The sequence below is a fragment of the Salarias fasciatus genome, chromosome 16, assembly GCF_902148845.1.
Source record: "Salarias fasciatus chromosome 16, fSalaFa1.1, whole genome shotgun sequence".
Taxonomy (NCBI): Eukaryota; Metazoa; Chordata; class Actinopteri; order Blenniiformes; family Blenniidae; genus Salarias; species Salarias fasciatus.
Window position 1 is genome coordinate 23,224,645 of NC_043760.1, and position 26,838 is coordinate 23,251,482.

At 42.3% G+C, this 26,838-nt stretch overlaps 1 protein-coding gene across 1 annotated transcript; it reads left to right on the forward strand.

Annotated features, from left to right (window-relative positions):
• The first annotated feature begins 3,692 nt into the window (after window positions 1-3,692).
• hat1 (histone acetyltransferase 1) lies at window positions 3,693-18,066 on the forward strand. Its single transcript, XM_030112642.1, has 11 exons — window positions 3,693-3,761; window positions 5,142-5,213; window positions 5,319-5,394; window positions 9,127-9,247; window positions 13,133-13,309; window positions 13,393-13,514; window positions 14,141-14,245; window positions 14,625-14,731; window positions 15,202-15,353; window positions 15,747-15,863; window positions 17,434-18,066. The coding sequence occupies exons 1-11, from the start codon at window positions 3,755-3,757 to the stop codon at window positions 17,602-17,604; spliced, it is 1,227 nt and encodes a 408-aa protein (XP_029968502.1). The 5' UTR covers window positions 3,693-3,754; the 3' UTR covers window positions 17,605-18,066.
• The last annotated feature ends 8,772 nt before the right edge of the window (window positions 18,067-26,838 follow it).

Below are 26,838 nucleotides of genomic sequence, written 5' to 3' on the forward strand. Positions count from 1 at the left end.
AGTTGTCTGGAACAGAGGTGACAAACATGGCCTGTGGACCATAACCGGTCACCAGACGCAAGGTAAATTTACAGTACCGCAACTGCACTAAATATATACAAAAGCGATATAAAACATTTATATTCAACAATATATTCAGAAAAGACATTTTACTTGAGTACGTGTCTTGCATTTTTCAGTCCTTTAGTCCTGTCCTACCTTATTTTGAAAACTTTTTCAGCAGAAGCACTACAAGTTATCCTCAGAATACATAAGCCCGCTTCTAATTTTTTTCAGCATTGACCAAGAATCTGCTGAAATATTCATGTTGGCACCTTCATCTGTCCTTGTCCTTCATCCAGACTTGTTTGGGCTAATTCTCATTTGTAGACTTACTGCTTTTTTATTTGAATCAGTATGAGTTTTTCCATTGTAAGAGTTAATAGTTATAAATAACTAGTTAATGAAGGTGATTTTTTTTTTTTTTTTTGCCAAATTTCTGGTGCCCACCTGTGGCTTCTGCCTATATAGCCTAATGGACTAGCTGAATCTGGTGCTGCTGGCATTTTTAAAAAAGACATTAACAACCGTCAAATGAAAGCATCATTGTTTTAGCATTTTCGTTTCCAAAATCTCTTATATTCAGACGATTAAACAACTGTCATAAACAGAAATACCATAAATCCCCCAAAAAAACTATTGTTTGCATTTCAGACAAACAAACTTTTTTTCATAAAAAAGATTTTTGAATCTGTTTTTTGTTTGCTTTAAATCTTGAAGTCTAACAAAACTTTTAAATCATCACAGTGAGATTGAAATTATCAGGAATTTTTAATTTCAAAGTCAGAAACACATTTCGAATCAGGTTTGCACATTTGTATGGAACACTATGTTCTATCAGGGTTTCTAAGAAAATTCTATGTCATAAAAGAAAAAAAATCAGTCTGTTTTTCAATTTTGTGTATGGCAAGAGAGGGAAATGAATGACCTCAAGGGGCCTCAATAAAACTATAGTGGAACATCAAGAACATCCCTTCTTCAAATTTATGAGAAGAAATTATAATGGAAATCACATACAATATTGATGGGCAACTTAATGACCAAACCCTATCTGAAATGCAAGTAGAACACTTCCTCTGAGATTGATGGTTGACAAGAAGTAGCCTACTCACAATTTCCAAATGGTCACTGGGCATTCAGCTCTCCTTTCTTTAAAAAAAAGAAAAAGAAAAGAAAGAAAGAAAAAAGTCCCCATTTTCATTTGGAAAGACTCTTGTTATTTCTGTTTTTAAACTTTGTAGTACAAGTGCTGCTGTGAGAATGACATGAGAAGGAAAAGTTGCAATACAATAAGAGTTATTTTTCGGGGTGGCTCAGACCAAACTGAAACTAATCATTACAACGCTGTTATGAATTTAAACTTCTGTGTGACTTTCTTTAATGTCTTCCCTCTCTTTGTCTCATATTTCAGCCACCTTTGTCCACCTTTGGTATTTTCTTGTTTTCTGTGCTTCCTCTGCATTTTTTTTTTTTTTGCTGGTATTTCAGACTTTCCAACCGCAAGTTCCTGATCTGTTGTTCATAGCTGCATTGTGGTGATTTTTAGTGCTTAAGTTTTTTCTTTCTTTCTTTCTTTTTTTAATTTAAGCCAGTCAAAGCAAATGGCCACCATCTCTGAGTCTGCTGGTGGTTTCTTGGGATTTTATCACTATACTTCCGTGTGTTCGTAAGTCCAGCTTTGGATTGTTTTTCTACAATTCATTATAAAATCAAAATGCAACTTCAACAGAACTGCAGTTGACATTTGTATTTAAAATGAAACTTAGTATTCTTGAATCATGCTTTTTAACTTTCTGGGTTTAAATGGTTGTTGTCATACGTTTTATAATTTCACTATAGTATAAATACATTTCTTTAAAATTTTCTGTAATATGATCATCTTCAACCTAAGTTAGATTAACAGTGTTGGATTTTTTATGTTTAAAAGAATTAAGACTGCATCAAGATTGCAATATACTCCTTATTGTGTTTTTGTGTCTCTAAAAAAGTTTAAGCAACAGCAGTTTATGGTTCAAAGGTCAAGTGACATGTACACCATGCACATGTCTTTTCAGAGGGAAAAATATGGGATTTCTGAGGAAAGGGATAATCTAGTGATGATCGTGCAGCTGAGGTAAAATTGCAGTAGTTTAAGCATGACTGGATTGGTAATTCATTGGTCCACCTCGAGGACAGAGTAGCTGCTGGTATTAAAGTGAAGGAAGGTTACACCCTGGACAGGTCTCCCATCCATCACAGACTATCATCCACTTACACCTGGGGTCACTTTAGAGTCATGAATTAACCTCACATTCATGTTTTTGGATTGTGGGATTAGAGAAAATTCGGGTTTTTTATTGCAACAACACAACATCAGCAGTGTAAAGCTAACCTGTCACATGACAATCTAAGTCCAGCTCAAATTCCTATTGGAGGGCAAACAATCCACTGCCCAGTGAATTCTGCTTTGCAATGAGGGATGAAAAAGTGACGATGTGATGAAAGCTTGGCCACCACAAACCTGTGGTAAATTTTCTGATGCCTTCTGCTTGACGGATTATGTGGAGACTGTGCGCTCCACATGCCAGAATGGGTTTTCTCCAGGTAGCCAGCCCCCCCCCCCCCCCCCCCCCCCCCCACACACACACACACACACACACACACACACACACACACACACTGTTGAAAACATGTTTTAGATTAATTGGTGACAGCCTCACAGGTGTGAAGGGGCATGTCTGTGTTTTTCTATCTCTGTATTTGCCTTAGCTGGTTTGATGACTTGTCCAATGTGCATGCTGGATTCCCCATTGTTAACATAGGATTATCTCCTGACCCTGAATGGCGTGGACACCAGTCAGTATTTTATAAATATAATTAATTCCCAGTGTAATAATTGAATAAGGAGACAGCATGTGGACTGAGATCTGCTTCTAAGCAATAGATCAGCAGATAACACTGGGCTACTTTGTGGAGTTATGTCTGTGCTAATACACAGATGTTATTCATTTTTGCTGTATTTACAAAATTTTACTAACCTTGTTGCAAAATGTTGATTGATTAATGCTACTCCATCAATGCATGAATCCACTTTCCAGGCACTTCAATAAACACATCTGTGCAGTCTAATATGATCCAGAGTAACAGGATAGTCAGTCAGGATATTGACAGGATAACAGGATATTAACTTCAGAGATTCAATTAAGGTGCGGCAAGGCAAATTCATTTGTATAGCACCACAAGGCAATTCGCTGCTTTACAAAGAAACAAAAAACATGCATTGCAGCAAGGCAATTGAGAATCTTAATTTGAAGCAGTAAGGATTAAGAAGTGGATTAAAATACAGTGATTAAGAAAGGCGTAAAAAATGAGAATCAAGTTCATCTTCATCATTGTTCGTCACTCGTCAGTGGTCCTCAGGTGTTCAGAAAGTTTGTTTCACAGGTGAGGAGTTGTTTCACTTTGCTTCAGAACATAGAGCTTATTTCTTTAACATTAGCTCGAAGTTTTTCATATTGTACCCTTTTCATATTAATATAATTTCTTCTCAAGTAAATGATTGATTCATTTCTACAAAAAAATGTGTTTTCAACGTCGTCGTTATGGAAAACTCGGGAAATAAAAACTACAAAAAAATTACTTCCTGTTTTAACGGAAATACGTAACCCGGAAGCGCTCCCGATTCCGCGGGTCTTTTGGGACAACACGGCTCCTCGCGACAACACACTGTGCAGAAATGGCGGGTAAGGGACTCGACGCTCAAACGCTTTAATTCTGCTGCCTTTGTTTAATGCGTATCCATCAGCGCCTGTCTCTTCGCGGTGCTCTGGGGACCAGAGAGCTCTGAGCTGCTCCTCCGCGTCTCAACACTGCGAGTTTAACAAGCTAACCATGTTGTGGGCCTGTCTGCTAGCTGGTTAGCAGCGTGCTATCAGGCTGTCACGAACAATAAATGTTTCCCCTTTAATTTTAACACTCAGAATAAAGTCCTCATATGTGCATTGAGGTGCATGCGTCCCTGTCCTCTGTATCATTCGGGGGTCTAAGATCTGTTTTCATGTGTCGTGTCTTGGTGTGTAAACAGCTGCCCCAATGTTTTCTTTCTGCACTAAAGGCGTTTTGCTCAGGCTGCGAGGCGCGTCTGTTTTAAAGGAACACACACTGGTGACAGCAGCTCACATGGTCTCCGCTGCATTCTGCTTGTTTTGAATTCTACTGCAGATAGATCTTTCTGAGCTAAGTTGGCTCTAAGGGGCAGGGCGGCTTTTAATCAGAGTTCCGTAGAAAAGAAGATGAATATATGTGCTCTCCCGCTGTGAGTTAGATCAGACCTTCAGGACAGATCTGCAGAGCTGATTAAAATGACTTGAAATCTCGACGATGAAGAGTGTTGTTGTATATCTGTGTGTGTTTATGTATGTTGACAAAGTTAAGCTTTTGTCTGAAATGGTCACTACTTTGCAATGTGTATTCCACATGCAAATCGATACAGTAACAACAGTTTAACTCCACCCATACAAAGAGTAAAGTTTAACCTCTTAAAAGAGTCACTCAAACTCCTGTTTGTTTTAAAGTAACTGAGTGTGAGTGGACAGAAAACTCCTGTATGTTTGTGATAACTCCCTAAGGTGATACCATGTAGTGGACATGTCTTTTTCCTTTCCAGCTAAACCAATCCCCGTGCAATGAGAATCTTGCATTAATCTGCAATGTTGTGGCAATGTTATTTCTGCACAAGAGCTCTTTCTGCCTTAAACTGCCAGCTTCCAGGTCTGGTTTAATTCACTTTAAAAGCAAATCAGTGCACCCAGCAGCCGGTAAATTGAGCTCATCAACAGAGATGCAAGTACTGTTGTCATTATTGATTAATCAGTTGTTGATTTTTATGCATTTACAGTGAACCCATTGATATACTCAAAAGTCAAAAGGTTCACGTTTTTATAGACAAAAGCGCATGGCACTCACATTCGAGAATTTGAATACTCTTAGATGTTAAGCAGATGCTGAAAAAATATTTTTTTCTTTTGAAAAGTGTGCACTGTTCATTACAGCAATTTATAATTAAAAGCTTAAAGTATGCCAAAAACAACCTAAAAAGATGTTTTTGCTGTGTTTATTGTCAGGACCAAATGCCATGGAGAAAAAACTTGCTGAGTACAAGTGTGACACCAATCTAGCAATAACTCTGAAGCTGGGTGAGTTTCCCTTTGCCTTGTGGATCTTAGTAATTAATATTAATACATACATATATTTGTTTTGATGGTGCACTGAATATTTAACCCTTTTTTTTTATCCCAAAGTTCGCTTCCCAGAGGATATTGAAGATGATAGCACCTCTTTTCACCCTGAGTACAGCCACCAAACATTCGGAGATGAGTGAGTACAAACAATGCAACACTTATCACGAACTATAACACATTCTTTCTCCTCCAGAGACTGAGATTTGGGCACCTCTGCTACACGTTGATCAGCAATCATTTTACAGCCATACAAATCTTAATTGGCTCATAGTAGGAACAGCCCGGCTCATTATTGAGCTGTTATGTAACCACACTGCAGCAATTGGATAATATGCTTTGCCCCAGGGCTTCTTAATGATCGCTATTAATTCTATTTAAATCTGACTGACACGTGTCTTAGATTAGGATATGATGTCAGTTGGCACTTCAATTTAATACATGACACAAAGTTCACCGCTTGATACCTGATGCAGGAATAGATTAGTGTCTAATGTATTCCTGCATCCTTCACTGGGTCTCAACAGCGAGGCAGTGCATGCTGGTAGAGTTTGATCAATGTGCTGTTGGCTTGTTGGTGCATGCTGTCTGTTTATCCCGGTGAGATCAGTTCATATAACCTGGAATCCATCAAAGAGTCTCAGTGATAAAAGATGATCTAATACATTAAATCTATTATCTTATTTTTAGAAATTAAAAAAAAATGTTGCACTTGAATTAATAATGGGTTCTGACTGATGTCTACGTCATAATTAGGGATGCACCGATCCACGTCTTCACTTCCGATCCAGATATCTGCTGATACTGCGGCTATTCTGATACCAGAGCTGTGTTGTCTTTCATATTATCATTCTTGTTGATTTTATGAGGCTGTTATAAGCTCCTCTCTACAGGCAAGTGTGAAATGTACAAATGTATTTCCCAAAAACACAGCTAGAGGTAAGTATAAGGTCAGAAAAAAATCCCTTACTGAAGACAGATATGCAACTGTAAGGGTTTCAGAAAGGGTTTCAAATTGACTGTCAACATGAATCAAATGAAAGACAGATACACACAAAGGGTAAACTTCTCTAACACTGCTCCTCTACAAGTAAAATACAAAGGGTTGCTTCATTCCTGCTGACTCCTTCCGCCTTTTTTTTCCTGTGACTAAAAATCCTGGTGGGGCTTTTTCAAATGTTTGAGGCTCGTTGTATTAAAAAGGTCGGTTCGGCGCTTTCGCCTCTTTCTACATTGGTTCTGCAAACATTATATGCTGCTGCCTTGCTTTGTCGTGTTTGAAGCATAAAAACTTCCCATCGCTTCCAAACAGCTGACGTGTTGTCATGAGGAGTTAACTAGCCACAGCGCTGCTGGCTGCAGAAAAGGAAAGCCGTCCCTGTTTGTCAGCCAGCTAGCAGAGGGAAACACTTGTGGAGTCATTTCAGCAGACATTAAAGCACAGACATGGCTCATGGATCGGAAATCTCCACCGGCGGGATCAGAAATTTCTGATCTGCGAATTACGTTGGTGTCAGAACCCAATACTGGATCAGATCGGCCCCGTCCCTAGTTACAATTCTACAACAGTGCCAGATATCAATGCATTCACCATCAGGGTCTGGGGTCCAAGGTCTGTCTGACAAAAACTGTAAAATGAAGTTTGGTGTGATAAAGCTTGTTTTCAGTGTAAGAACTAAACCTTGTACCTTCTTGCTGCACGGTAACATTGTTACGACGGCCTCCTCATTTATCACATAAAGCAGCCTTTCATTTTCCTCATTCATGAAAATCTGTCGATGCTTCCCAGAATTCCCTGAAGCCGGGGAAAAGGGGGGCAGGGAGGATTTCCAGTCGACTGCAGGAAGAGTTGTTGAATTATTTTGTACAAGTTTATTATGTTCTGTGTGTTGAACAAATGTTGTTCAAACTGTCTCTCCTAATGACGGGTTTGGTTGCGTGTGTGGACAACAAGCATTGTTGTTGTCAGTTTGAGTTAACGGTTAAAAAAAGTGATGTGTCACTCTCTCTCCGTCCTCTCCGCTCCGGAGCCACCAGCCTCTTTTACACGGCTTCTGCGGCTGCACTGGAGTAAAACCTCTTTCCCGTTTCATTTTCTCCTTCTTTCTGTTTCATGTAGAAATTAGTGCAGGAGAGGTGTCGTTTTAAACCATATTAAATCCAAGATATCTCCTTACATGGACAGCGGTTGGCTTTGTTACTCCAGTGTTGCTGGTTCACGGACACTTCTGCCCTTCTGTACAGTTTGTTTAGAAAAACCTAGTAGAAATAAAGTGTATAAGATTTTTTTTCGTGTGTCAAGCAAATGCATTCATAAATGTCTGCTGATATTTTATCAGTGAGGAATGCTGCGTCAGATATATTAGTGCCCATAATTGAGATGACTCACAAGCGTGTGTTTCCAGTGAAGTAAGTCTAGACGTTAAATCAGCCTATAAGGTTTCATGTGAGGTTCTGGTTGGATTGGTTAGTGCATGCAAACAATGGAAACCGTGGTTGGTTGGTTGGTGTTCTACTTATTTATGCTGTTTGCAGCTAATCTTTGGTTTATCTAAATAAAAGTATGATTTTCAGTAAAGATGTAAACACAACTTTGGATTATTTCTGCATTTTTTTAGATTTCTTGTAGAGCTTTTAGAGTCTGATAAATGCTGTGAATGTCTGAGAATCTTCAGAGCTCCTCTAAAGTTATCAAATATGGCGTATTTACCAGTAAGGTGGAGCAAATTTTGCGCTCTCCACCTTCAAAGTAATGTACAGCGAGGACGGCAACACGAACCTCCTGAAGCTCTCCAGAGCAAACATTATTTTTACACGAATCATTTCAAACGCTTGTCTCTGAGTCTGACTGAGGGTAAACACTGAGCTAATCCCAGCTGACTCTGGCGGGCAGACGGACGGGGGGCACCTGAGACAGGTCGCCAGTCAATCATGAGACTGACACACACACACACACACACACACACACACACACACACACACACACACACACGTAATACTCTCACCTCATGAGCAGGGTTGTTTTACCAGTTAACCAAACTTGTGGGAGGAAACTGGAGCGCCCAGATGAAATCTCTTAAAATCCGTTGAACCTGGCACTTCTAAAATAACTGGTCTCGCATAAAAAAACTATAAAGACCCTTCAGCATAATAGTTGCTGTGTTTTGTCACGGGAAGCAATGTGTGAAGCGTGTTTGGTTCTACAGAAAACTGCCATTCTTCTAAAATCACCCTTCTTATAATCTCACCCTTTACTGAGATGTTTCTGCTTCTTTTTTTCCCCTGATTTGTCAATACAAACCCAACGCACAGATGTCAGTGTGTATTATTGTATCCACACAAAACCCTGATAAGAGTTGCATGATTCCCGCGATGTGATGCACCAAAGAGGCGCTGATCCCGAACCCGTCCACAGTGTTGCCTCTGACACCTGTTTCTGTGTGTGGATTTCACGGCGGCTCGTCGTCACGCTCCAAATTGCATTTCTAAATTACTCAAAACTAGGGATTGGTTATTTTTGCACTTGCTGCAATCAGCTCAAAGGGAACTCTGTAATTGGGGCATTAATTATTTCAGCAAGCTTAATTGCTAGTAAACCTTAATCACGCAGTTGCATAATGATGAATCTATTTTGTCATAAACTGCTAGTGATATAATGACGGAAAGAAACAATGCAGCACAGTGGAATAAGTGACCTACGGTAAACAATTATTATCTGCTCCAGGTGTATATTTAACAAATTTCCATGGAATAGAATTAATGAAATGTTTGTTATTGTCCGTCTGATATGAATTTGACCTGGTGTGCACGCTGCTGATGTTAGTTTTCCCGTGCGGGTTAAAAATGTTTTATTGTTTCCGTTTTTCTGCAGTGAGGTCGCATTTGGCTACAAAGGCCTGAATATTCAGCTCTACTACACGGCGGGGAACCTCAGCACCCTGTTCAGGGTCAGATACTCCTCAAAGGTCACCGAGCTGTTTGACTGTGTGGAGGTAAGACCTTTACTGATGAAGAGTTTCAACTGTTTTTGTTCAACTTGGCACTGATTTGTATCTTGAGCAATTGCAATTTGAAGTTATTATGATATATATGTAGTTATTTGCAATTATGTAGATCTCACGTGAGACGTTTTTGCAAATCATGCAATTCGCATTTTTTTTTTGCACTATTTGAGGTCCTCCTTCATGCAACCAGAGTAGTTGGCGGTTGGGTTCACAGTGGGATTTGAACCAGCAAATAAATGTCCGGCTGCAGACTAGGTTCCCAAACATTTGGGCCACTCGATCCGGCTCAATAACAAATGTGGACGTTTGTTCTTAAAAGTGTTTTACTCTCCATGTGACACTTGTTATTAAAGCTCGCCGCAAGAGTCTGGAAATTTGTATTTGGTTTAGAAAGAAAAAGGGTAACAAATGCTTGTTGGCAAATATTACTGGAAAGTCTGATTGCCTCTGTTGGATGGTGCCATACTGTGGGGATCATCAAGCATGCGTGGGATTTCTGAATTTTTGTGTTTTAAGTGTTGCAAGTGAAAGTTTAAGAGCATCCCGTTAAAAAAAAAAAAAGGACTCCATTATGATGGTGAAGTTTATCAACTCAAAGTGTGATGTTTACACAACAACAGGAGAAGTTTCACTGAGCTGTCGGCTCCATAATCGTGCGACCGGCTGCTCTTTAAAAGGGGGTAAATGGACACACGGGACCAGTCCTTTCTGGACTGACCCCTCTCAGGGGTGGCTTTATTCCGGCGAGAGATCTCCTGTTTTGTCAGCCTGAATCTGATCCCGCCACGGTTCCCTGTGGCAGCGCACTAATCCCACCCCTCCCCGGCGGAAGAGGAGGCTTTTAAATGCTCCTGTATGTGGGGTCTAACACGAGGCATTGATTTTTCGGGGTTTATGTGATTGAATCAGCAGGGGGAGTAATGTGACCCGGTTTGATATGCCGTGTGTCTCCCGGAGCGAATTATTTCTGGAGTTATTGACATTGAAGATCTTTGAGGCTGAATATGTCTCAACGGAAACGATAGAATCATGTTGTCACAGCGAAGTTAGGGAGGTTATTACCCAACTATTGACTTGTGCAAGCAGCACGGTTTGGTTCACAGAAGTTGTTTTTTTTGGCTTAATGTTAGATTATATTTCCATATGAACATGGAACATATCAACACAGGGCCCCAAAGTGACGTCGGATGATTGAACGCTGGGACATCTGTCCTGTCAGGAGCAGCAGGGGAGGGGGGGGAGGGGCTTCGCCGCTGGACAATGCGGCCTTTAAACAGTGGCGTTATCAGACATGGTCTAACTTTTAAACTCCCCTGAACTGGAAAAAGAAAAAAACACACACAAACTATCCAAGACGACCAAATGAGCAGTTTTAAAAGGTAAAAGGAGCCATTAGGTGTTTTGGAAACACGCTTCAGAGCCTGATATTCAGACTGAAGCGTGGCGGCGTGCGCGGCGAGCGCTGACCCCTGAGTGTTCACCTTGTTAAGGGGCTTGAGTGCAGCTGGTGTGGAGGCAGAGAGCGCGGGGAGCGGCAGAGTTCAGGCTGCGTCTGAAGAGCGTTTGTCTCTGAGTGCGTGCGGACGGCCGGGGGAGCGGTGCAGCTGGCGAGAGAGAGCCGGCGAAGGGGAGGCCGCGATGGAGTTGATGCAGCTGCCACATTGATACGCGGCCGATCGAAAACTCACCTTTTGAATGGGCCAAAAAACACCACACTGCTGAAATTATCCGAGAGGGCCAGAGTTTTTGGCGTGCGTGGCCTGGAGACTGGAGGAGCATCCTCCCCTTTGGGGTTTCCTTCCTTAAAATATTTACTTGGAGTCATTACCACTGTGTGATGTTAAAAAGTTCAAACCGTCGCAGTAAAGCGAAGAACTGCAACCGTGCAGATTGCCAAGGAAACGCGGTCTTCGGTGTGAATTAAAGAGACAAATTAATACCAATACAACAAATTAGATAGTTTGTGCTGCCTTTGTGCTTATTGTTAGAAATCAAAGACATTAACAAACCGCTATAAAGGAACATTGTTACGTTATATTCACGACGAACTGAGGCATCCATTTGAGAAGGCTGTGCAATTTAGCGTCTAGTATGTAGGAGAGTGGCCGGCACAAAGGGACTTGTTTGTCCATGGCCTTTTAAGTGTGGTCCTTGTTCCCCAGAAATGTGGTTGAACAATTACAATGGTTAAGAGGCATTCAGCTGCAGGTGCATTACTTCCAGTTAGATATTAGCTGATGTCTGAAAGGGAGGAATTAGCAGTATGTTGTATTAGCCTTTTGTAGTGCATTTTGCTCAGACCTTCTTCATTTCCCGGTTTTCAATGCCGAGCAGCGAGGGTCTCTGTGCAGAAATAATGCCCATCACACATGTAAATGGTGTGAAAGGGCTGCTTAGCAAAGTGTTCTCATGTCAATCCTCGTGGAAATGGATACAATGCAAACATTACAGCTGAACTAACCACACGGTCGCACTGAGTAAAAAATCCAAGGGTAGGGCCCCTTTGTCTCCGAGGCTCTTTGAAAAGACGCAGGGGCAAATTCATTTGATTGGGTTCACTTGGCAGGATTAGAGGAGAGGCTTCTATTATGGATGCCCAAAGGTTTGTTAAGTTGAGATCAATTCATAAGACTTTATTTCCCAGTGAGAAGCAGAAATGCGTTTTATTGTGGCAACTTCATCACATATTCATGGTTTAACGTAAGTAGTAAATGTAGTGATTTAAGTGGCCTTTTCAGCGAGGAGGGGGGCCGGAGGGGGGGTGGTGCAGGGTGCTGCTGTGGTCTCTGCTCAGCTGACAGTTTTAATTGCCTAATGGTTTTCTTTTCAGTGGCACAAAACATGTATGCTTCCAGTTTTAATTCGCTGGCGATAGAGAACCTTTTTGCAGTCTGGATTCAGCGAAGAACAAGAAAATCTGCCTCAAAAGATTTTTTTTTTTTTTTTTGTTTTAGAAAGTTTGACAGTGTTTCTTTGGCAGAGGTTGTTGGAAATCTTTCAAACTTACAGGTGCAAAATTTGAATATCCTCATAAAGTCATCAATTAAAAGCAAGAAAAAGAAACTGCACGTTTCTAAGACTTGGCCTGAACTCACAAGTTTTTCTTTATTTTCTTGTTACCACAGTTCAAGGACACTTTATAAAAGTCCTGAATGGATTAGAAAAAGCACCAATGTGGGAAAAAAAAAGTTTGGTTTGAAAGACTGTTTGATTTTAATGCACGTTTTCATAGTTTTGAAAAAAAATGAGAATTTGGCGTAATATCATAACCATCTCAGTTTCAGGTTAATTAATTTCAATTGTTAAAATAGGTACAGATGGCACAAACTGCTGTACATAGTCATAAAAACATAAAGTGCACGATAAAATAAGATTAGAATGCAAATGCAATAAAAGACACTGATAAAGCGACTCATTCCACAACTTCTGCTCCACAACAGAAGAAAGCAGCTCAGCGAGGTAAGGCGAGAGTTTCAGAAACAGATAAATGAGTCTTAGAATGAAGTCTGAGATGCACGGGCAGCCAGTGGAGGGAGAACAGGGTGGAAGTGACGTGTTTCCTCTTGCGTGCTCCAGTTAGTAACCTTCCAGCAGCGTTTTGGACCAACTGGAGACGTGAGGGACGACTGGCTGACTCCAGAATAAAGTACATTACAGTGATCCAGATGAGGAGTGATAAAAACATGGATTACTGTCTGGCTTTCAAAAGTTAGGCTGGGATGATGGGATGTTAGGATGATTTTTTTTTTTTTTTTTTGTACCCACTGCAGCACTCTCAGGTTCCTCTAGGGGTGCTGCTACTATTACTTCAGACATCGTCCATTTAAACTGTTGATGTGTTTACTGAACAAACTGTTTGTCGTGTTTTTACAGCCTGACGACGTCGAGTCGAAGATCCGGGAAATCATTCCCCCTGGATTCACCGCCAACACAGACGACTTCATCTCCCTGCTGGAGAAGGAGGCGAAGTTCGAGCCCTTCGGCCCCCTGCTGCACTCGTACACGGTCCCAAACGAGGAGGCGGGCGTGCTCACGTACCAGATCCACAAGGTGTCAACAGTCCCACGTCTCTTAGTCCTCAGAGTCGGGTTCTGATACCGATGGCGGGTTCTGAATCCTCCCTGTTTCTCCAGGCGGACATCACCTGTCCGGGATTCCAGGAGTACCACGGGCGCCTGCAGACCTTCCTCATGTGGTTCATAGAGACGGCCAGCTTCATCGACACAGACGACGATCGTTGGGACTTCTTTCTCGTGTGAGTGCCCTCCTTAATTGACATCAACCCCTCCTCAGCCTCTCCCTAAAGCCTTTTTCTTTTTTCTTTTTTTTCTCCTGTGTGTGTCATTGAAAAACAAAACCTCCTTTGAGGCGCTTGTGACCAATTACCAGGCCAGTTTGATTATATTTCCCCCCGTAGGAGAATTGTTGATCAGGCAAGAGCTTCCTTTGTGCCCAAAGACCCTTTTCAGATTTTTCAGGGGCAAGAGCTGAATTGAATACTGTTGTCTTTTGAAACACTGAACAATGTCTTAACAGTAAAAAGAGCCTCTGCCAGTGTTTTCTTTACCCTGGCACCTATTAATAGTGACAATGGGGAAAATGGACTGAAGTGATTTGGAGGAGCTCAGTCCCTCCTCCAGCCCCTTCTCTGCCTCTAAGTTGCAGTACTCCAATTAAGTGCATAATGTATTCAGGTTGTAGCAGGTGTACCAATCGGGCCCTGGCTGTTCTAACATGCTGATATTGGTGGGGGGGGGGGGGGGGGGGGGGGGGGGGGGGGGGGGGGGCTGAGGAGTGGGCACGAGAACATGGGGGCTAAAACGGACACTGCATGGGAGTGTGCCTGTAATTGACCTGTTTGCCTTTGTGTTTTATCTGCAGATTTGAAAAGTACAATAAAGATGGGGAGACTCTCTACGCAACTGTTGGCTACATGACAGTTTATAATTACTACGTGTACCCAGACAAAACCCGACCACGTGTAAGGTAATTGCCGGGGCAGCACGTGCCTTCCCATTCTTTTGTGTGAAAAAAGGAGGGGAAAATTATACATTTCTTTATCCTCTTCCCAAAGAGCCCAAATTACTGGCTTATATAGCCAACCATTCAACCAGATTTTGTCTCAGTACCAAACCAGGGTGATTTGTGTCTGAAAACAACTTTATAGATAAGCCTTTGATGTGATTTGATTTGTTGCATTGATGGATCAGTCCCCAAAAAAGAAAAAAACTATTATTTCCTCCTTTCAATCAAAGACTTGGTTTTCCTACTGAGAAAAATGACTCAATATCTTTTTTTTTTTTGGAAACCCATTTTGCTCATTGGTTTTTATGTTTGCCTGTTTGTCTGACCTTTAACTAAACAGCCAAATGCTGATCCTGCCTCCGTTCCAAGGAGAAGGCCACGGCGCTCAGCTTCTGGAGGCCGTGCACAGATTCTATTGCGGCTTGCCCAAAGTACAAGACATCACAGGTGAGCACCCAGTACTTTTTTTTTTTTTTATTCCCCCCCCCCCCAAAACGCAATTTACTTTGTTGAAGAAGGTGGGATAAACATTTAATCTGAGCTGCAGACATCACCCACGAGCAGTTTAAATGAGTTTTCTCTGCAGTTGGCGGATCCAGGCGGCGGGTTAATTTGGAGGGCTGGCATGTATACCAGAATGTGCTCTATTGAAGCTAGTTGGATGGAAATGGATGCGTTTGCCTGGAGACGGAGGATGAATGCTAAAGAGGCATCTCAAACCTTCTCCTTTCAAACAGAAATCCTTTTCAAGAAAAAGGAAAGGGAGAAAGAAAGAAAAAAAGAACTTTAAAAGTGGCAACGAATAAGCTGAAGATCGCTGGTTACACTATCTGCTATCTGGACACCAGAAATGTGTTTAAAATGTGACTTATTTCCTCTTCCTGCCTTCTTATACATACCGTTGTGTCTGTTTCCAGCTGAAGACCCCTCTGACAACTACGTGAACTTGAGGGACTACGTCCTGGTGAAGCTCTGCCAAGGCCTCCCTTCCTTCGCCGTGGAGAAGCTGCACCTCGGCTTCTCAGCTGACATGATCAAAGAGGCACAAGACAAGCTGAAGATAAACAAGGTGCTGTTACGAGGCTGCGACTCAGAAAACAGACCATGGGGGAAGAGATTAGTGACTTCAATGTGTTTTATTCAGGGTTTTGATTTATGGTGGACAGTGAGGGACAGAAGCTGAAAAGGGCAACGCTCGATTTCCTAAAACTCAGATTAGAATCTGTGAAAAGAAGCAAACTTTATGAACAGAGGGATTATAAATGTTTTGATTTATTGTTAATGCGTCATTAAGGTTGTTAGTGGCTGTGTCCTGAACTTCCTCACACTGTAACTGTGTGGAACTGTGTTGCTCTTCAAGCTAAAAGTTCTATTTCTTTCTGCCCTTGTGTTAAAAGTTATTGCAGAAAATAGTAGTTTACAAAGAAGATCATTGAAACGACTTTCTTCTTTCCCTCAACAGAAACACGCGAGGCGGGTGTATGAAATCCTGCGCCTGCGAGCAACAGACATGAGCGACGAAGAGAAAGCCAGGGAGTACCGCTTGGAGGTGAAGAAGAGGCTGTTTGGACCGTACCGGGTGAGCCTTTTAATCGAGCGGGCCACTTTAAATGTCACCGCAGACGATCCCCCCCCCCCCCCCCCCCCCCCCCCCCATGTGTTCACAGAAATCCGAATGTCAGCTTGTCTCTGTTGCCATCAAACAAGAATCCAGTGTGAAGTCTCCCAACCTTTTGTCGAGCATAGCATTACAGCCGCTCCGTGTAGGAAGACAAATGGCCCGCGCGCGACACACACTTGATCGGCTTACAGCCCGGCATTGTCACTGTTTATTATGTTACCTTTTTAAAACAGCAGAAAAATTGATCCTCAGTCTTGTGAAAATTGATAGATTACCAGCGCCGCATTGTTAGAGCCACAAAAGGGCGCACCAGGCGGCTGTGGTTCTGCTGCTGCGGGAGCTTTTTCCTATTCAGGCACATGTCATTAGCTGAGATTTGCATTTCTTTGGGAGAAATAATTTTCATCAGTGTGTTTTAAAGCACTTTGTCAAAAAAAAAGAAAAAAAAAAGCAGCTACTATTCAGTGATTTCTGAAAAGCAGTGCATTTTATCAGATGTTTTTTTTTTTGAGGTTTTCACATCTTTTTCTTTTCCTTTTTTTTTTTTTTCTTCTTCTAAGTTTCTTTTGAGTTTAGTGTAACAGACTTAAGTCTGGTGAACAGACGAGCGCGTCCCCCCGAATCAGCGCCTCAGTGGGAAACACACCGGGCAGATCTTTGCCCCAGAATAAACTCCCCTCACATCCTGTTTGGTCGTGACATTTTATGTTTTTAGCCGCTCACAGAGACTCTACATACCGTCCATTAGAGAGCTCGCTGTCAGCGGAGTAACCGCACGCCCCGAGAAAAAAAAAAAAAAAGGAGTCAGAATCTGACATGGAAAAGACCTATGTGGTAGAGCGGGAAGGAGGAATTCCTTGGGAGAGTGGCAGTGAGAGATCTGGTGGCCAGATGCAGAGCGAATTTTCCTTCCCTGAGGAGGTTCAGCATGTCGTTAGCAGACTGCCGCTCTGTGAATGTTACAGGCGGATTATGCTTTCCTCCCGAATCCCCAGTGACCACGGCGGCGTGCAGGGCTTTCACACGACGGATCACATCGGAGTTTGAATCTGTACACTGCTCAAGAAGGTTATACAATATACCGTGGAGGTCTTATAAACACAGTGAAACTACTGATCACTCAGCCATAGACTGATTAGAAATACTAAGCGGAGCGTTAATCTGACCTTGTTTGACGTTTGTTATTCATTTAATAAAGTTCAGTGTTCATTTTCTAGTTTCAAATGTTGAGCTGAGCAGCGTCTCATTGATGTCTCCAACATGTTGCCAACTCCATTAGTTACTATTGTGTGCAGTTTTTTTCCATCCTGCCTGTTATCACCATTCATTTTTTTTGCTTGAGGATCAGACTTCTGTCAATGAAAATGCTGTTTACAACAAAAACACGATTCCTTTTATCTCGTTTCAAATCCCAGATGTTCTCCTGACTAAAGTTTTGGAGTCACTACCAGTTAGCTGCTTATTATAAAGCTTAATATAAAGTTTACAATGATAGTGACGTTAATTAATCCTCCATTCCTCGCCACAGAAGAATCAGCGGGAGCTGGCGAAGATGAGGAAGTGCCTGCGGCCGGAGGAGCTGGTGTCCCACATGGGTCAGATGGACACCCGGACGCAGCACGAGGAGCTGGAGAAGAGCTACCAGCTGCTGGTGGACGACTACCGGCGGGTCATCGAGAGGCTGGCGGCGCACGCCTGACGGGACTGAGACGTGCACACGGCGGGCGCCCGCCTGTACGAAAAAAAAAAAAGAAAAAAAAAACCCACATCACTTCAGACGTTCGCAGGAAGATGCTCTGCTGAAGCTCGGAAAAAAAAAAAAAAATCTGTGTTTTACCGGCGGAGTGTCACAGGTGTACAGTAGCTGCGGTTTGAAAAGCCCTGCGGGTTTTTTTCCCAGCTGATGTTGATACAGTTAGAGGAGGTGAATAGCGCAGCTGGACGGCGAGACTTTTGTTTGTTTCATGTGTTTAATCACAACGTGTGAGATGAATTGATACGTAATAATTCGCAGGTGATCAGAGGTCTACTATCCCGCGGAGAAACCTCTCCATCATAGACGTTTTCTAAAGATCTTTTTGTCAAAACAGTTCCCAGTGTGTGTTTTGAAACACTTCATACTGAAAATAAAAAAAAAAAAGAAAAAAAAAACTGTTTTGTATGTTGCTCAAATTGTTCCAATTCTTACTGATAGGAAGAAAATAAAACTGAGCTTTTGAGTAACATTTTTTCCCCTACATTGTGTTGGTTTACTATGTATCTAATCGTAACTTCTTTTTCTTTAACAAGGTGAAGGAAGTTTCAGAAATAAATGGAACCGAACACACACACACACACGACAGATACAAACTCGGTATCAAATGTGGAAAGAATTCAGGAAAATATCATTTTTCTTTCAAAAGCTACTGTGAAACCCAGAATATGGAATTCAGTCGAGGATAAAGAGGACTCAGTGATCACTTCCATCTGCCTGACGCCTTCAGTTTTGACGTACCGCTGATCAATTGTTCGGTGTTGTCTCGGTCTCACGGTGTCAAAACACCAACAGCATGAAGACGACTTAAATGCCGATTGTAATTGATCTGTGAATCCAATAAGATTCCTGGATCAAGCACCTGTTGTGAACATTGCTGTTGAGCTCCTCTGGAGAGCAGCAAGTTGTGAACGGAGTACTGAAGCAGTGAACAGATGGACGTGTGTTCAGAAATGTATCGGTCCCATTGACTTCACCTGTACAGATTATAGTTAATCCTAGATTCACCATATAATTTCACATTAAAGCTGAATGGTGTATATAGAAGGGAAATAATCACCTTGCAGTGTTGGTTTATTTTGCTTTCTTTTCCCTTTTTTCTTTTAAACAGTGCATTGGACGTGTTTGTGTCCTCAGGTTTTGTTTTTTGTTTTTTTAGTATTCAGGTAATACTTTTAAAAGAGCATTAATTTCGCTTTACTTTTGAATTTTTTTTTTTTTTGTTTTGATTCAGACAAAATTACACATGCTTGCAAATGAATGGAAAACTTGACTTAAGTGGTGCATTTTCACTACTTTTTTGCACTTTTCACGCAGCCTTCACTGGGAACAGTTTCTGTTGTCTTGGATGATGTGAGGGATCACATTTTTAATCACACCATTTCAATTCTGTTGTTTAGCATGTCGAAGCACGTATCACTCCATAGTCAGTTCAACAGTTTAAAGTAATTGTTCAAGTTTCAGTGTGGTGACTTCCTGTAGCGACTGATTTCTTACCAGAGCGTCTTGATTGGGAATCAAACACGGAGCAAGAATTTCTTTTTTGCCTTTGTTGGATTTTCTTTCAAAATAAAGTGCCACTTAGAGCAACTTAATACAATGTCTGTTAAAAAATACAGTTTTCAAACTGGAAAAAAAGCCATAAGCCTAATTATATGATCAATCACGATTTAAAAAATTAATCTTTAATCATCCCTGCATTATTAAGTCATGATTAATGAAGTTAACTGTGTCAGCTGTAATCTACAGATAAACTGCACAAACTCAGTCACGTGATCCATCCAACCCATTTTTTGTCCCGACTTCAGGTAGTCCTGGGCCTGAAGCAGAAGACAGAGAGCATTTCCCAACTCAGTAATGGTAAGATCGTTTTTCGACTTAAAAGATTTTTTTTAACCTAAATACTTGGTTGTTGTTGTTGTTGTTTGTGAATGAGAGGAGTAATGCACCACAGTGTGTTTGCTGCAGTTGTCTTGTTGCCCTGAATGAATTCACTCATTTGGGAAACTCCAGTTGTAACGTTCCAGAATGCCGGGGGCTTGGACATGTCCAGGAAAGCTGTTCTTAGCGCTCCGTCTCCGTCCGTCTTCTGTACCGCTTTATCCAGTCGCGGGTCACAGGGCGGTGGAGCCGATCCCAGCTGACTGTGGGAAGTCTTGGATCGCCCAGGTCAACAAATCCTCGCAGGACAGAACGCAGACAACCACATACATTCACTTCCAAAGATAATTTACAGTCACAACTTTCCTCATGCGTGCCTGTTTTTGGACATAATCCCACGGAGAGAGGTCACATACAGCGGACACAGAAAGGACTGGAAACTAAAACCTGGAGAGCAGAATGTGTGTTTATAAGATCTGTTTATTAATGATTGTGTTTAAATGTAGAATCAAGTGAATTACACAAACATTTGAGCACATTCAAAGCATCTCTTTCTTTAGTCAGTACCGTACTTACTGGGAAGAAACATAAATGTGTGCAGTTGAACAAAAATGACTTCCAAAACTTTTGATTTCTGCCTTTTATACTTAAAGAGACTTCACTGAGTCAGCTCGACTGAGTTTGCCCCTTTTTTCACCAGTAGAGCAATCAGTGCTTCAGATGCAGAGCATTTTGTCTCCTCTGCACGGTGGAGTGAAGTGTGGTTGATTCAGACGCTCCTTTAGGGTTTCCACAGTGGATCGTAAGATTTGCATGTTAGTTTTTCCTTTTTCTCACTCATAAAACAAGGAGAGGAACTGCTGTTCGCCACTGAAATTTTATCAGAACGTGACTTCATAGGCAATATGTTGATATTACAATAAAATCCAAAAGTTTTTGCGTGTAATACCCCCTCGTAGGCCGTAACTGAACTGATTAATTCATTTCCCATTATGTGCTGGTGATATTTTTTTCCATGTAAGGGGTGTAATTTTGTCCAGGCAGCCTCTCGCAGCTAATGCAAGTTCTGATTGGTGCTGATGTTGAGTGTTGAGACTAATGAGTATTATGGTTTTCAATTGAAAACCTCTGTGCCACTGTATTGCCCCCGCTTGTGCCGATCACCGTGATGAATACCCATCGTACTTTATAATACTTTAGCACATTCTCGCTAAATGAAGGCTGCCAGGTCAATTTTCAATTTTTGCCCCTCTCCACTTGTAACAAGACAAAACCTTGGAACCCTTCACATCTCTAATTCGGACTGATTGAATCCACTCATGGCCACAAGGGGCCTCATCTCACTGTAGTTTTTCGCTGCTTTTTTTTTTTTTTTTTTTTTTTTTTTTTTTCTGCTGTGAGTGCACATTTTGCATGGCGCTGCAGGAGCCGAGCTGTCCGACCTGCCGGAGCGGCGTCATTGTTTGGCGAGCTCATCGTTTTTCTCTGATGTTTCATTAACTTCTCGATCTCCGGAGCGTGATGGTGGATGTGACGGGTTTGGAGTCTCTGCAGACGCGTGTCGTCTCACAGAAAGCCCCTCGGCCTCCTCAGACCACACAGCTGAGTTTACAGAAGCCTAATTACCCCCCCCCCCCACACACACACACACACACACTCATACATTGGGCCTGTCCTGAGTCCAGTTGCACCTGTCTGCGTTGTTATTTTTAAAAGACGACTTTGACTCTTGGAGAAATCTGTTTTCTTGCTCTAGGTTTACATTAGTTTCCATACTCTCAGTAGAGACTCCACCAGGAAGTATTAGAGCTTATTAGTATTACAGATTTTTAAAAGATGTGGGGTTTTTTTTGTGTCTAATCCCAGCTGCAGAGGGGATTATCGGATGATCGAAGAATCAGAATTATAAGGATGATATTTATACAACTTTAGCGACATTGACAGTAATCTGGATGTCGAGTTTTAGAGGGTCGTCCTCCAGTTAGCACTGCTGCTTCACAATTGTTAGACTGGATTAAACGAACTCCTGTAAATGTTTCAGTTTTTGTCATTATCTTGGTAAATATAGGCTATCGACTTTCTGCATGTTTAAAGAAAGACAAGAACTTTATTTTGGTCTCGATCCATCAAGCAGACGTTGACCTTCCAGGCTTAATGAAAGAGAAAGTTCTGTCGAGGCTGAAAAGTGCCTTATAGAACATTTCCCTTATTTCATCTGCTCGCTCTGCAGTATGCAGTCCGACGGCCGCTCGGATGCAGTGGATTGAAATCTGTGGCCGGCAGCGTGCTTTCTGCCAAAAACAGGGCTATTACAGTGGATCCAGCGGTGGGCCCTCAGCCTGGGAGTATCAGAGGGGAGATGTGGGAGGTTGATTTATGGCTCAAATCCACCTTTCTCTTATATTTCATAATTCAAAAGATTTTTCTTTTTTTTTTTTCATTGCTGGATTTTTCCCACTCCTCTTGATCAGGATGGATCTTGCATCAGGATGAGCAGAAAGGCTAAACTCCAGTGACAACAACAGTCTCAAACTGAACTTGAATATTCGGTTTCAGCTGTTGGCATCGCTGCTACTGTTACCTTATGGCGCCTCCGTCTCTCTGCAGCGGGGCAGACGGGGGGGGGGGGGGGGGGGGGGGGGGGCTTTGGACCGGAGCCCAGCAGGACTGAAGAACCTGCTGAACATGATACCTGTGTGGAGGAGCTCCAGCGTCTTGGCTCCCAGGTTCCCAGGAGAGAGAGAGAGAGCGGGCCGACCTCCACCACCTCCACTCTCCTTATCGTGTATCCATTTCTTTTGTCCTCCTCGGTTACCCACATACCCCCGGGCTTCTCAGCCCCCCCTCGTCACCCTCGCCGAACCTGGACTGTCCCCTTTTCTCTGCTAAATGAGTCCTCTTTAAGATAATGTTTGATGCGTTGACAGCCAGAACCAAAACAGCGCAAAAGGAAACCGAGTTTGACATCTTTTAATTGTGCGTCAGAAAGCGCAGACTGCGGTTTGGCGTGGGGAGGGGGGGGAGACTTGCTTTCAGATCACACTGCTGATATGGTAATTTGCTCAAGTGAAGGATGTGATGAAAGTGCTGCTGCTGATGGTTTGGTAGCAGAAGTCCCAGGAGCCCAGTCCGCTGGTTCCACTCTCCTTTAACATGACATGATTCAGCAGATTTAAATCAAACTGTTCTGCAAGATGTAAAATGAACAGTGGGGAAACATAGTGGCTCAGAACAAATGGCAGATATACATCAAATGGATGAGTCCTGGGCGTTGACTTGACGGTATTATTTTTTTTTTTCCCCTCTGTACTCCTGGTAATTGATTTCCATCAGTCTCCAAGCAGAGCTGGTGGTTGTGATTACATCTGATGGCTAAATGAATTGGGATCATGGCGTCTTTCAAACTGAGCCCGTTTTAAGCAGCATTTCTATTCAGGCGAACACATAAATAGATCAGTCAGCGTACATACGGCAACAGGATTTTGTTGTTGTGATTGACAGTAAATGAACAGCCGCACGACAAGAGTTGTTATTTTTGAGGCTGGTGAGCCATATTTACAGAATAATCCCTTCCTGCTTTAACAGCTCCGTAAAGCTGATGCAGCTCACTGAAAGGCCTAATTTATGACATTGTTTTTGTCCTTTTATCTCTCCGGTGCACAGCTTTAATCGACTTGCACGAATGCAAATGACCCTTTGCCTTTTTTTTTTATTCATCGTGTTACATATAATGAAGCTGACTGGAGCCTGCTGAGGCGTTTGGTTTTCATTCCCTCGGTGAGCAGAGCTGAAACGTGACATAACAACATGCGCCAGGAAGTTGGGCTGTTTGCTGAGAATCTGTGAAGGAATGATTTTCAGTGTGTGTTTTGAATAAAGATCACTTGTCTGTAATTATTAGATGGAAGAAGGAAAACATTCATGTATCAATGCTGGGCTCAGCATGAAGGGAATAATTGTTAGTTATTTCTGTAAAAAAAAAAAGAAAAATCGACATTAACAGTGGGCTTTATGTTTTGATCAGCACATGAATGGTGTCCTACACTGAGCTGTTTTAATTTATTTTTTTAGTCTGCCTTTTTTTTTTTTAACTGCAGGGCCCGGCTGCTTATTAATCTCTTAAATGAGCCGTGCTGCAGAGCTGGATGAACATGTGCTTCGCTAGATGTAGTTTTCTCATTTAAACTGTCCCATTAGACTGTAATTGTTGCTATCTGAGGTTGGGACCGAGCCGTATGGGAGGGGAGCGAGAAGTCAGACCGAGATGGTATCGGGGGCCGAGGAGACAGGAAGCCTCTGTGTAATCACGTCAGGTTGGAGATCGGGGCCGAGATGAAATCCGCCCGCGCTGAACTCCCCTCGTCTTTCTGCCGCGCTTCGGCGTCGCAGTGAGCCTGGATTCAACCTGGCTGCTTGCAGCAATTCCAACTTTCTGTTATGGATTTGATTAATGTACACAACAAGTACCAGAGGGGCTCAGTGGTGGGTTTATGTGAAACTGGTAATGGTGGCTTTGAAGAGTAACACCAGTGGAAACTGAACATGTGAGGGGAGGTTGTTTCTCTCCTTGAGGTTATGGGAACACAAGTCCGGTTCGATTATGTGACTTTCTTCACGTGCGACGGCCTCCGTTTCCTCTCTTTGCCAGCATCATTATCAGCGTTTAAATGATGATTTGGCTTGAGGCAAACAGCCAGGGAACCTTATACTGTACGCTTCAGTCAAAGGGCCTAACTGACGTGGACAAGAGTGGTTCGAACGCTTTTAAGAAAAGCAGATTTTGTTCTTGAATCCAGTAAAAACAAAATCTAAATCAGTAGAATTAAACAAACCCATGTGAACAATATTTTTTTTTTACTACACAAACGCATTAATGGACACAGAATGCTCAGAAAGCCTGAGCAATGCAAAAACAAGATCACTCTTATATTACACGTACTGCTTGTCAGTCACAATACGAGACCAAAACACTCCCAGGACCCCGAGTCTGAGACGCCGCAAAGCTCTGCCTGTGTTTGTTCCAGCCGAACCCCGGCTTACTAAGTAAATAGGAATGCTGCACACACACAGACGCTGACATTTGCCAGATGCCCGCTGCTAATTAGGGCCAAGTATTCCCCCTCGGATGGAGTGTGTGAGAAACCGTGAGTGTGCTGCTGGCCGACCTGCAGGACCTGCCCGGGGTGGAGCTGTGTGTTTGGACTCTGAGCGCTCCAACATAACAAACTTGGGATTGTTATTCGAGGCAGGAAATTGTGAGTTGAGTTTGGAGAAATGCATGAATCCTGCTTTTTTTTTTTTTTTTTCCTTTGACCCAGTGACAAATTGCGACTGTGATCTTTTTTTAAGGAGCGAGGAACTCTACATAAACCATCTGCAACACACATTTATTTACAAACATGACTTTTTAAATCCCTTTAAGCTCTGAATCTTTCAGCAACTCCACTGAGATCCATGTCATGTCATATGGTGTGTGTGTGTGTGTGTGTGTGTGTGGATGTTTGCTTTTCAGAGGAAAAAAAAAAACAGGTGCTGAAAAGACAGAATGAGTTTCCCTTTCTTCCAGTTAACAAATCATACTTTTCACATCTAACATTCATCAGTCGACTTTAATCCATCTGCATCCACAGAAGTCTTTCGTCCTCCTTCCTTCCTGCTCACCACACTCCCTCCTCACCCTCAGATGATGATGATGATGATGATGATGATGATGACGGTGGTTCCTGTTGCCACCCTCAGCCCACCCTGCGCCCCTCCTCTCCCCACCCCGGCTCCCATCCAGGCCCCGGCGCTGTGACGGGGTGGGGTCACGGCTTGCGCCTGACCCCGGGTCCTGCATGTTGGATGTTGTTATTATTAGAGCTCCGTGCCCCCCGGGCTCGCCGTCCCCAAAGCTGGAGGAACTGCCCGGCTCTGGAGAGGCTCTGGACCTGGAGAACAGCTGTGCAGGTTAGAGGCTGCTGGGGGGCCCCCCGGGGGGGGGGTGATGGAGGGGCGGTGGAGGTGGTTCCTGCACCGACCTGCAGACAGCATGAATTTGTTCTTACATGTTCCATTTAAACAACATAATTAGGAAGAGGATGAAAAAAAAAATCAACGTTATTTAATATTTCAGCTTTAAAGAAAAAAAAGCAGAATGATAGTTTTATAATGTGTTTTGTTGTTGCTGTCTGCAATAAATGTAACTTATTATTGCAGCTATCTGCCACAATCTGAATTATATTTGTAACATCAAGCTTGTTTTTTTACCCCTAATTTTAGTGACATGACTTCTCTTTTTTTCTCTTCCACAAAGCACTTAGTACTGTATGTGAGCGCCAACCCTGCATGGACACACTCAGAGCATGCTGCTGCAAAAACCTGCAGTTCACACTAAATAACACCAAAACACAATAGAGCTCATCAGCAAATGGTTTTCCTTTTTTTTTTTTTTCAAGCTTAGATGCTTTGAAAACAACAACAAAAATATGTTTAAAGAAGCATTTTATAAGCGTTTTCCACTTATTTGCACTTTCACTTTTCCAGCATGTTGATTATTACATTATTACTGCATCCACCATCAATGGTAATTTCCTTTAGATTTGTGGTGTGTGTTAGTTGTCCTGTTGATGTTTTTATTGATGGAGTGGCCTGTGTGAGCAGTGTAATAACCTCAATAGTTAATCAGTGGCTCACAAATTGTTTTGTTTTAAAGACTTTAGCAGGCCGGAAAAGGTGAAAGCTTTTATTCCTTCAAAGAAAGCAACGAAATGACAAAAGTGTCGAGAAAGAAATGCAAAGCAGAGTATTATTTTTTATGTTAACACCTTGAAACCCATTTGAGGAGCAGGCCAAGAGAAATACCAAAGCACAATGGTCAACACGGAAAAGAAGATTTCTAGAAGACCTGAAATCTTTTTTATAAAATAAATAATCATATCAACACTGGAAGATGTTTATCATTGCTGTAATGCATTACTGAATATTAGCATTTAACAGGTGCTCCTTGTGCTTGCACCATATTTACTGTACTGGCAAAAGATTTTTAATATTGTAAGCCAGCAAAGGCTTTGTGAATGGATTACAGCCATAAGAGACCAAAAGGTTTTTAAAAGACTACCTTCGCTCTCTCTGCCATCTTAATTCTGCCTATTCTTGGCAGGTCTGGAGGGGGGCCTTCGAACTGTGTAAATAGCTCTGGAAATTGCGTGTGGCCTTTGACTGTCTCTGTAATTGCGAGCCTCTTGCAGTATTTTGTTTGGCAGTCTGAGAGGTTAACCCCTGAGGGCTGGAGGCCTGGAGCTCTCCGTCTGACTGGCA